The following is a 12,482-nucleotide window of genomic DNA, read 5'->3' as shown; positions in this document are numbered from 1 at the left end:
GCGTTTTCAGTGAACAAAGTACTGAGTTGCACCTGATAAAAGCTATGATTACATTACTTTAGTCGTCTAATTTTACTTCACAGACCCATTTACAGTCTTTGTTAACACTGATCAGCTTTGATTAATGACCCTAACCCACACTCCACAAAAGATCAAAGACGTCAAAAAGCGAGATTAAGTCACTATGGACTGAAATATTGTATGGGCTTGTAACAAAAACATGCCATTTGATTGTTAATGACAAATATGAGGTAAACATCTCACACCTGATAATGCATTCGTACTATGGCCCAAAATGGCCGGATTCATGGAGATCATCTTTCTGAAAATTTTTTTTAATTTACCCACAAACTACCTTGTAACCAATCAGATCAACGTGTGATCGTCAACCAGTGGATCTCTGAGCTGAGTGAGTGAGTGGAGGCGGGGCTCATTTGCATATTCATAGAACCACGTATACTAAATGAGGAAAGGGTGTAGAGTTATTTTTCCAAGGAAAAAACATTTAAATATGTAATTCTGGTGATCAAAGATGAGTTTTAAAGGAGACATATCATGCTTTTAAATTGTTCCTTTTTACATATAAATTATACATTTGTAGTCTATATAAAGCGACACTGCAATGCTTGGGTCTGAATTCCTCATTATTATAGCTCCACAGGCCCCTTTTCTACCCCTTTTCTGATGTGCGTCTGAGAGCAACTCGTTTTGGTGCGGTCTCTTTAAATACAATTGAGACACTTCATACCCCGCCCACACTCGGTTCAACTCCACCCCGTTCGGCCATTTTTGTAGTTTGATAGCAGAGATACGATTATCTAGCGGCACAGAAACTTTTTATTCACACGTTATTAACAAAATGTCTACAACGGAAGACTTGTCCAGCCAGCCTTACATGTTCGAGCCAGAGTCGGAGCCGGAGCGAGATGAAAATGAAGACGACGAACCTGTAGAACAACGTCTTCATATGGATGTATCGCAATGGTGTGTACTGTATTTACACATGAAACTTTGATCTTCCGACCTTTTACCACCGTGTCGATTTATTTTGATTAATATGTGCGAGGGAGAGAGAGCAAGACAGCGTCTAGTTTGGAGACGGTGATGTCTTGTTTACACTTTCGCCTGGCTCTGAAGAGAGAGAGTGCGCGCGCGCGACCGGGTCTCTCTCTCTGCTCGTTCTTTCAGTTAAGCATGCGCCACAAGCGCGGCAGTTCATCTACATTAGACGGTGTAACGTTAATGAAGCGTGTGAGTTACTACATCCAACAACCGAACATTTTAACTTACCCTCTCGTAACTTCTGCATCCTTTAGCTTGGACTACAAAATTGCAGCGAGAAATAATAATGGCGGATTGCTCGAAGTGTTGGGCCGGACGTCAATGTCCTTATTTGGCAGTTCCGCTGCAAATACTGTGACGTAATAGTTCAAAAAACGTCATAGATAACAGAAAAATCGGAACAGGTTGAAAAATATGACCAAAACAGAATATAAAGATATCAACGAAGCACCTGAAGACAATAATTTCATCTTTTCTGTGCTTCTAAACACTCCAAATATACAACAAAATGCATTTAATGGCTAAAAAAGTGCATTTAGCATGATATGTCCCCTTTAAGGGATAAAATGATTGACTACGGGGGACTTACTGAAAGAATGGTTGAATTGCTTTGTCAATACAGTGACTGTACGGTACAAAAATACATACATACATAAAACAGAACCAAAAAAAGACAACAAACATACACCTTGAAAGAGCATTAGTTGATTTATTCTTTCCACAGGACACCATGGAAAGTAAATTTATTTACAAAATCTGGAATGTTGAATAAATGCATACCGATCATCTTAACAGAAGCTGCTTGCGGAGAAACCTTTGACATAGCTATACATTAAAAGGGCTGCTTCTGTGATGCAAGTTATTGCTGGTTTTAAAAAAAGTAATCACTAATGCCATGAACAAATCATAAACCTTTTAAAAAAGTATTTACATGTTGATTAGTAATCTCTAAAGTCAAAGTAAAGTGTACTAAATAAATAAAAATAAAAGTGGGACAGTAAAAAGAACACGTTTTTTTTAGTCACTGTTCGTTATTACGTTTTTACAATGTCTTCGCAGACAAAATAAAAAAAAGTGACAGTCGAGGGATCTACGCTAGACTGACTCGTGACAAAATGGAAGTAACAGTGTCCACAAAACCATGTGTTGAGTGAACCATTCACAGCAAAGATGAGGGGCGTAGTTTTATCCACTAACGTTATGTTCTTTAAACTGTGCGATTAATCATTTTTTACTCCAAAAAAGTAATCAAATGTAGCAAATTAATTTACAGTCCATAGGCAATGATGACCCAAAGCTTAACAACATCCTAAATTAAAACTGGAACTCAATAGCGAATCAATTGAGCTCTTGTAAAAAGGGCGACCGTGCTCTTTCACATCAAATTGTGGATTTGTCACATTATCAGTGTGTTAATTTGATTACTTGGATTCAATTAGCGCTCCAGTCTACTGAAGAATACAGCGAAGAACGATCAAAAGGAGGAATTTCATGCAAATAATACACACAGTACTACAATCGACAGTGGGTCGTTCTCCTCAAATGCAGGCAGGGCAAAAAAAATCATGGCCTTTCAATGTGACTACTTCAGATACAAACGATTAACGTAGCTTTTCGAATCTCTTTGCTATTGAAGATTTTGAGTTATCCACATACAACGCAATGATAATCTTCATAGGGGTGTTTGGAAACAGCAGTGCAATCGCTAATGTGACGAGACATTCATTCGCACTATTCAGACTTTACAAACTTTTTTTTTTTTTACAAAAAAATCTGAAACGCCATTTCCTATGTTTTCGTCTTTAAAAGATTCACAATATAAAATGCGGTATCAATCGAGAAATACTAAATGGGTTCTTTATTTATATAAAAACGCAACTGACTGCATCTTGCGAATGGAATAAACGACTTTCTATTGCTCTTTCGCCCACCGTGTCAAACGCCAGCCTAATAAGGCCACTGAATATGCGGCGTGGATCTGTACGAGTATTGCTCTGGGTCGAACCCATTTTGTGACAGTTCAGGGTCTATGGCACTTGACATGTCGTTTTCTTGAAGCCCCCAATAGCAAACGTCCACGACTGCAACTAGTCAAATGTTAGAATGTTTTCGTAAGAGAATAAAATATCACATCTACAATCTTCTTCACAGAATAAAAAAACGGTTTTGATGAACTCCGAATTGAAATAAGAAAAAAATAAAACGTTCGAGCGCGAATGCTTCGGATGAGTTCGGTGGCATTGGGAATGGGTGGCCGTGTTGTAGAAGTCAGAGGACAGAGGTTCACGTGCCAGCAGTTTCATGCCGCCCAGCCACAGTGTCCCAATATGCTTTGGTTAAGGTACTTGAACCACTTTCTGTTTCAGTCTTTTAGCAAGGCTGCTCTCTTTCGAAATCGTCACTGACGTACTTCACCGCGTTCCTGTCCATGTTTCACGTGCAGGGAGCATTTCAGCGCATCCTTCCCGGTGGCATCCGGGCTAAAGTCTGTGTCTTCCACTTCTGTCCGGTGGAAGTTTGCAGGAAGAGACTCTTATTTCACTGGAGGAAACTTCCAGAAGGAGAAAGCTGAGAAGACTAGAAGAGTTTCAAGCATTGAGGTGGATGGAACAAGTTATCAATCCCAATGAGAGGAAGTTTTCTTCACGAGGGTAATCTGACCACCAGGCCAACAGATCTCACATCCAGTTCAGTTTAGCTCACCCCAGTTCTACATTCATTACCACAGTTCGCACGTAGCATTGTCTTCCAACTTAAAATCTCACACAGGTCATGAAAGTGGTTTTAAAAATCTTTAAAACGCTAAAAAAAAAAAAAAAAAAACGAGTGAGATTTGTTCGAGAGCCCTGCCCTCAAGCGGTCAGCTCATGTCCCATAAGAACTCAATCCAGGTGATGTCTTATAAAATGAAAAACAAAAACTATTTTTACAAAAAGCACAGGGTTTCATATCAGTTGGACTGCACCAACAGGCTATCCCAGAGTGAAGGCGCATGCTCCCGACTCTTCCACCTGATGCAGTGGTTTCGCCCCTATCCACCGACGGTCAGAGCTCGTCCCGTTCACATCAGCTCAGATTAACTACATACAGCACTGGCTCCTCTCGGTACAAAAATAAGACAGTGCACATTCAGTTTCGTCAGTTATGCGGTCATCTCTCGAACGATGATCAGGTCGACGGTGCTGGGGAACGTCTTCAGGAGGGAGACGGCGTGTCCGTGATCGATGTTAACGAAGCTGTATCCGTTTGCCTGCAAAGTGGATGTTAATTGATGTTAGTGAATTACTAAGGTATGGATAAGACACAATATGTGAATAGTAAGTGGTAGAAATGACCTGGATGATCTTGTCCCCAGGTTGAAGGAGTTTTGAAGCCGGTCCCTCCGACTGAACCCTCGTCACGAAGATGCCCTGTTGATCAGTTATGATTTAAGAGTTCATAATTCATTGGAATCATAAATTGAAATCAAGGCTCCAGAAATGGATGTGCACACGTATTTCAAAAGAAAAGGCAAGAGAAAGAGAAATACTGACGTAATCGTCTGGGCGGAAGGGATTCCCGCGACCCCCCACTCCTCCTGATATACTGAAACCCAGCTCAGGATTCTTCTCGATCTTCACATGGAGCTGAGAACGCAAGACAGACACGCGTGTCACACAAACCACAGCACTTCAGTTCACATCACACTGATGCCTAAATATATGTTTGGCTATTAGCTAGCATTAACCAATTTTACATAATTTATTTGGAATTAAACCAAAGCATAGAGGGTTCACTTTGTTTTCCTATTGACTTTCGCTGTGTCTACACCAGATGCGAGCGGCGGGACGCGACAAAAGCAAATAGGGCCCTGTTTACACCTGGTATTAAGATGCGTTTTGGTCGATCGGATCACAAGTGGACGACGCTAAATACAGGAGTAAACGGGTCTAAACGCTTTGAGCTTGTCCACTTTTGACCACTTCCAGAGGTAGTTGAAAACGCAATGTGTTCGAACAGCCACTAAAGGCCACCTACTCTCCTCCTACTGACCTAAAGTGTAAACATTATGGGAAGCGCTCTAGCCAGACGGGATTTAAACTTTGTCGGCTGGAGACTCATGTTTGGTTTGAAGATGAAAAACGTAAATCACAATGTTCTCTCACCATTCCTGATTTCTAACACACACACTCAGCGTTCGGCTGGTCTTGCGAATGTCAGAGCAGAAACTAAAGCTGCTGCTCTCTGTGTTTTTCTGTCGTCTCTGGTCGCATTCATATGTAAATTGCGTGAGCTTATTTCATCCATTAGATTAAAAGATCTGAAAAATACATTTACCGCCATTGACCCTCCTCTAGAAGAAATCAGGACATAAGTTGTTGAAAGTGGAGAAAAGAGACGGATTAAAACACCAGGTGTAAACGGGAATGTGTCTCTCTCATCTACTTGTGATCTGATCGACCAAAACGCATCTTAATACCAGGTGTAAACAGGTGTAAAACCCATTATAATCAGTGATGCTGTCTACACTGGTGCCACGACTGCTGCGTCCAGTGGAGACACTGTGTTAGGCATGATGGTCTATAGATGTGTCAACATTTCAAATGCAGGGCACATATTGATATTGAGACTGGTCGCACCTCCTGCTGCAGGGTCTCTTGTGGGACCCGTGGAGCACCGGGGGGCTGCTGGGACACCTTGAGCATCAGGTAGTCGATGAGCTGCTCTCGTGAGGGGTGGCGTGCCATCGGGGGCTGACCGCAGCTCATGGGAGGTCTCACAGGAGCACACATTTGGCCATTCATCAAAGGCACCTGAGAAACAAATGCACACACCAAACCATCAAGAGATGCACATCGTATTTCTGCCAGTTAAATCACTACACACTGTCAACCAATGGCAATCTCTCTATAGTCTCTCCTCAAAGCTAAAACAAGTCAGTGCAGTGATTTTTGCATTTAACTCTCAGGTTTTGGCACAGGACCAGACAGAAGCTACTTTCAGAGATACAGAAGATGTATGATCTCTATGATGAGATTTCTGTGATGAGGAACGGGACTCTTTAACCAGACTCTTGACATTTCATTGACTCTATTCAGTGATAACTTTATTTTTTATCATAACTGAAAATTGAGTTAAAGGGAAATTACTGGGCTTTTTCAATAAAAACAAAACAAATGATGGTCCTTTAAGCATTTGTCTAAATGTCTACTTATATGATGTGATGCATTTTTCAGACACCAGAGGGCAGAAAGTACCCAGGAAAGATTTCAATGAACCAAGAATCTGGTTAGAAGAACAAGACATCCATGTTGACTGAAGAAGCGTCACACTTTTAGACCTTTAATTCTAATTAATCCACCTCACTAAATGGTTCCCGAGAGACCAAGAATTCCACAATGAAACAAAATGCATCTTTGTTTTCACGGACAGTTTCAAACAATGGCAAAAAAAGTAACTCACCAAGTACAAACAAAATGGCACAAAACAAAACAAATAAAATTGTCAATAAAATATTTGCCAGGTGGTCAGTAATTCTACAACAAATTTTGATGAACTAAATCATGCATCATATACACACACACACACACGAATATACACTGTTATAGCCAGTTAAATCTCAATTTAAGATATTTTTTAATAATAATTGTATCCTTCCATGTGTTTATTGCAGTCAGTAGTGAGAACATCCACAGTTGGTTTTGTGTGCTAGAAAGATCAGCTTTCGAACATGTCTGAGGCTTCTTTAAAGCAGTGCTTGTTAATTAGAGCTAATTAATCACTGCTGGAGTCAGGCATACCCACTGGGTCCATATCTCAGTCCAGTTCATTAGCACATTACACACAACCACAGATGAGGACGTATATGATTCAGTCATAAGGAGAAGTTTAAATGATATTCCCGAACATCATTGCATATTGTTCTTCATGAGTGTGTATAACAAAACATCTGAACGTTATCGCGTATTCGATGAAGCAAGCAACATTTATACAATTCTAAATGTCCAAATACTTTTTGTGTCATTAATTTATAGTGTAAAGCACTTACTTTTCTTAGAGTGTCGATATGGTAGCCCGGTTGTCCATGAGGACTGAAGACATCGTCCTGCAGAGAAACAGCACAAAATGTCTAAAACTTTGCAACAGGAAAAGGTTTACTGTATTTGTTTAGCTTGTTTAACCATTATGGGATGTATTTTGGGTACTTTTAACTACAGTGGACGACTATAGTATTAAAACAAACAGCTAAATGAGAACTAGGCTGGATGTCACTAGTGACTGGGAACTGCAGCCATTTCCCATGAATGTGGAATTCCCATTTTGATTCATAAGCTTGTGTTGCTTAAGCTCCTGTTGTGTGTCATTTCAACCAACAGGATGGTTTACTTATGGTACTCTAATTAGCAAGGTGAATCAGCTATTATGTTTACTAACTCCACATTATGAAAATCAGGCTGAACAAATCACATATTTCATAATCATATTCCATAGATTTTTAAAACAGACTTTATGGGGCTTTCAGCTAAACTGATCAAAACAACAGAGCTTTCTTGAGCTCAGATTGTGCTTTTACGCACATAGAGAGAAATAAAGAGTGTTTGTTTCCAGGACTTCAGTGTATATGGTTTAGTGGTTAGGAATGTTCTTAATCTCGTATTACTTAGACAACCCAAAGAAACTGAGCAATTGTGCAAACCAGCCGACACTGGATATAAGCTGAGAAAGGTGAACTTGGGGTTGGGGTCTTAAGCTCCATAAGGGGCATTCTCACCAATGCTGGCTGCTTAGAGACGTTTGTTGGCTACTCAAAAGCCAATTCCCCCCAAGAAATTTGCAGAATTGTATGGAAAACAGCAGATTGGACATTCTTCTTTTGTATTTCATGGAAGAAAGTTAGTAATACAGGTTCGGAACAACAATTAAAATGTCATTAACATTTTAATTGACTTTCCAAACCTTCCCAGAAGCCTCCCTTATCTGACCCATTTATTTCAGGTCTTCCAGTCTCAACTAACAAGCTGATGATTTGAAGTTGTGTTTGATTAGAAAGAGTTCGAAACTGAGTACTTTTTCATGTGCTTCAGCAAGGTGGTTGGGAAACAGTCAAGATATTCAGCTTAAGTGTGTGCAGATATTGCAAGGTGATAAATGCCTCTAAATTAGTTGGGAACACAAGTTACACAGCAAGTGGAGAGAATGACCCTTTGGGTGAGGTCTCAGTGAGGCGGTACTTACGCTGGGCCCATGAGCTCCAATCTGCCACCGGTCTACAGCGCTACAGGCCAGAGAGCTCTGACTGCCAGTGAGAGTGGCCAAAGACCGAGATAGAGTGCTCTGAACACATGATGACATGCACACAAACACACATGCATTTAATGAGCATGCATTGACCATGAGTACACTTTGAAACATGCATGGGTTAGAGTAGGTATAAGTGTTAATGTCAATACACAAACATGCAGAGAAATACTGGGTAATGAGCATTTTTAAGAGAGAATATAAACAATAGCATATGCATGCAGTTAATGCTGAAGAATGATGGAGCGTGGAAATTCAGACTTGAGGTTCAGAAACTAAATTGTGAGTGCCCATGCAAAACTTGCTGCTATGATGCCAGGGTGTTGCTATATGATTGCTAAGGTGGTCTGACTATGTGTCTAAGTATGAGTACTTCGCTACTAAATAGGCGAAAAAACAGATTGATTCATAGTATTACTAAGTGACTTTACTATTTCATGAGGCCACTGGGAGAGGATTTATGAACGACAGTGAAGTTCATTCCTTATCAAATGTGGGACCTCTGCGATTTCAGATGCACATAGCTATGTTGTTGCCAACACAATGAGCTAGCAATCCCTGCTCCTGGAGGGCTACCTTATAGCAAATTTCAGCTCCGACCCTGCTCGCTATTTTCTAGCAATCCTAAACACCTTGATTAGTTGGTTCAGGTGTGTTTGATTAGGGTTAGAGTTAAACTCTGCAGGATGGCTAACGCTGCACTATGATATTCTGAACCCTAGATACAACCTGGGTGCTTTACACAATGTATGTCTAATTTTTGATTGCAAGGGATGGGTAACTCTGGTCCTGGAGGGCCACTAACCAACAGAGTTTAGCTCCATCCCAAATCAAGCACACCTGCTTGGAGTATTCAAACACAACTGAAGACATAGGCTGAATCCAAAATCGCCCCCTAAACCCTCATTCACTATTCCCTACATTAGTCCACTAATACGGTTCACTTGAAGGAGTGAATGAAAACAAGTGAGTGAACTCGAACGGCCGTTAAGCGTACATTGGATGTACACTCATTATTGTGTTTGATTAGGCATGGAGCTAAACTCTTCAGGACAGTGGCCCTCTGGGACTGGAATTGCACTAGACAGAACTTTCAAGTCCAATCGATTACAAAAGTAGCAGCACACTTCTCCTCAACAAACCACACAATCTGAAGTATCATTCATGTCTGGAGTATAAATGGTAACGGAGGAAGCTTATGGCTTTGAACAAGCCATTAATTCTTAAAGTATTAGCAACAGCTATGTTTGCCTTTACAAGCATACCTTCTCCATCTTCTTGGCCTCGATGTGTCTCATGACCTGATCCCTCCAGTCAGCTGGGACCCTGCCACCTCCTCCGACCGGCCCGTCCAGCAGCGAGTGCTCGGACTTCACCCTCATGCTGGGCCTCTTGCTGGGGCTGCCATGCTGGTAGTTGAAGTCGCTGACGGACATGGTCCTCTCTGGAAGCTCGTGCGGTGGGGGCCGGGCGCTCTGTGGCCGGGGAGCGTTGGGTCCGTCGATGCTGTAGGTGCGGGCTGACAAGGGTCTGTGGAGAGCCTGGCTCATCTGCAGGGGCCCACGGCCCGCCGTGTGAATGTCCCGATACGTCATGTACTCTCCTTCCAATCCTGGCATGCGACGCGGGTCCGACATGCACATGGAGGTGCTAGAGGATGCGCTGCCTTGTCTCTGCAAGGTGCCTCGCTGGCCAACAGAGGGCAGCATCCTTTCCTTGGCCCACATGTCCGGGGTCTTGGGCGGGCCGCGCTGTTGGGGCTGGGGGTACGGAGGGGCGTTGTTGCGGTTTGAGTAGTTGGTGTTGGCAAGGGAGTGCTGTGGCGGTAAGTAGGTCTGCTCGGGAGGTACGGGGGTACGCTGGCTCCACAGGTTGTCTTTGGGGACTGTGCTGCTGGCGTACTGGACGTTGTACTGGGGTGGGGGGCCTGTTGGGTAGCGGGCGCTGCTAACCGGAGGTTTGGAGCTCGACAGCAAGTCGGAGGATGATGCTGAGGATCCAGGGTAGATCTGCAAAGTTTGATCATTGAGTAAGGACGCAGATTTGGAGCGGACGATGCTCTGGCCCTGAGCGGCGGGTACAGATGTTCTGGTTGCACATGCCACTTCGTATGGTGGGATTTCTCCCTCGAAGGAGAACAGCTTCATCCCTCCAGCCTCCATGTTTGCGATGCTTTGAGATTTCACCACTGGGCCCGGTGGACATTTCTTCTCTGGTGACAGCTCCTCTGTGCTACGAGAAAGACTCATATCACTCAACGCCGTTACACCTGTCGAGGCGGTCCTCGTAGACTCGTAGCGCAAGGGAATTTGATCCGTTCGGCCATTGAAACTCTCCCCAGAATGGGTTTTCTGAAGCCGATTGCCGTTCTCAAGGTTCTCGAGTGACAGCATGGCATTGTTGTTGCTTGACATGGACTCCTTGGCTGAGGGACTCTTGGTTCTTTCCAGGTCCTCATACGACACCATGTTGTCAGGTGGGAGTTTGGCCACGTTCATGTTGATCTGATCCCACTTGCTGTACTGCTCTGTCACACCGTTGTTGATGCCCTTTTCAATGAGGGCAAGCCTCTCCTCCATGGAGAGACTGTAGTCGGCCATCTGGTCTGACTTGCTTTCATAGCTCTGCTGGTTCTTCAGGATGGTCTGTAAGGACGTCTCGGAGCCGTTACAGTTCTGGAGTAAAGGGGTCATCTGCTTCAGCTGGTTGAGGTTTTCATCCTCTTGTCTGCGTTTGAGGAAATCAAATCAAGTTAGAGAAAGACTCTAGCTCTGTTCCCAAACCTAGTGAGCTGCCTTTCTGTCTACTACTACATGGGCATCTGCCTTCTAAGTAGCAACATATATTGTGATTATTTTCTCCACATACTTTACTGACATTGATCTAGTCTAGCGTTCTATAAATATAATATAATTTATAATATAATACAGTTCTCAACTAACCAAACCAAAGCAAGTCTAGGCAGTCAACACACTATTATTTCTGCCTTCATTTCATATATCTTTCTAATGATAAACAATGTTTTTGACCCCTTTTCAACTTTAGTTAATAATGGAAATAACTAGGGCTGTCAAAGTTAGCGCGTTAATAACGCGTTAACGTAAAATCATATTAACGGCACTAATTTTTTTAACGGGCGATTAACGCAGCGCGTATTTTCTGTTTGACCCGTGGCCCAACACCTAGTTGGAGAAATGGAGATAAACAGTGTTGCCAACTTAGCGACATTGCAGACCCCTTTAGCGATTTTTTTCCCTTCAAAAAAGCGCTAAACCTTATTTAGTTTCTGAGAATCTACCGGTACTTCAGCCGGTACTGCTCTCTCAGCATGCGCGCCCCTCTCGCTCTCTCTGTCTCGCTCTCTCTGTCTCGCTCTCTCTGTCTCGCTCTCTCTGTCTCGCTCTCTCTGTCTCGCTCTCTCTGTCTCGCTCTCTCTGTCTCGCTCTCTCTGTCTCGCTCTCTCTGTCTCGCTCTCTCTGTCTCGCTCTCTCTGTCTCGCTCTCTCTGTCTCGCTCTCTCTGTCTCGCTCTCTCTCTGAGGAGCAGCGCTTTAATTCAGTTAAACACATATATTATGTTGCTTCTCTAATTTTACAAGTATAGCCGAAATCAGAGCACAGATATTGTCTTTATCTTATGTGTATTTGATTTCACCAGACAACGGCTCGATTATCAGAATTTTTGTGCAGATTAACTTAACATCTTGGAAGGGAGAGCTGGTTATGTTTATTGGGTCGCATTTCAGTCACCATTTCAAATTCATTCCGTTGTTTGACAACAGAAACAGTAAAATATACCAATGAAAACAGTTTTATTGAGAATTTAGCTTCATCAAAATGGGCACAGAGAGAGACAAACTACAATGTAATAGTAAATAATAAATGTACATTGAGCATTTTCAGAAGAGCTGCCCTGTCATGCAAAAATCTAAACATGTTTGTGTTAGTAAATTACTCAGTGCAAAGAAGGAGAACTAATGGGAACCTGGCATTTCTTTGTTCTTTCTACATGTGTCTAATACAGTGGTTCTCAATTCCAGTCCTCGGGACCCACTGCTCTGCACATTTTGTATGTCTCCCTTATTTAACACACCTGAACCAGATCATCAGCTCATTAGGAGAGACTCCATGAACTGAACTGAGT

The 12,482-nt window shown here is 42.5% G+C and overlaps 1 protein-coding gene across 2 annotated transcripts in view; it reads right to left on the bottom strand.

Moving 5' to 3' along the window:
• Window positions 1–1,751: 1,751 nt before the first annotated feature.
• The window catches only part of erbin (erbb2 interacting protein), a 71,078-nt gene continuing 60,347 nt past the window's right edge, over window positions 1,752–12,482 (bottom strand). The window contains exons 20-26 of one of the 2 annotated variants that reach the window (XM_084103987.1): window positions 9,606–11,067; window positions 8,278–8,376; window positions 7,091–7,147; window positions 5,682–5,855; window positions 4,596–4,688; window positions 4,398–4,472; window positions 1,752–4,312 (exon numbers count right to left, since the gene is read on the bottom strand). In XM_084103987.1, the coding sequence (XP_083960113.1) occupies window positions 4,205–4,312; window positions 4,398–4,472; window positions 4,596–4,688; window positions 5,682–5,855; window positions 7,091–7,147; window positions 8,278–8,376; window positions 9,606–11,067 (2,068 nt within the window). In that variant the 3' untranslated portion in view covers window positions 1,752–4,204. The remainder of the gene's footprint in view (window positions 4,313–4,397; window positions 4,473–4,595; window positions 4,689–5,681; window positions 5,856–7,090; window positions 7,148–8,277; window positions 8,377–9,605; window positions 11,068–12,482) is intronic. The other variant, XM_084103988.1, reaches the window with a different exon arrangement.

This window comes from Abramis brama, assembly GCF_963993115.1.
Source record: "Abramis brama genome assembly, chromosome: 25".
Classification (NCBI taxonomy): Eukaryota; Metazoa; Chordata; class Actinopteri; order Cypriniformes; family Leuciscidae; genus Abramis; species Abramis brama.
The sequence above is the reverse complement of the archived record's forward strand: the minus strand, read 5'-3'. Positions and strand labels throughout refer to the sequence as shown.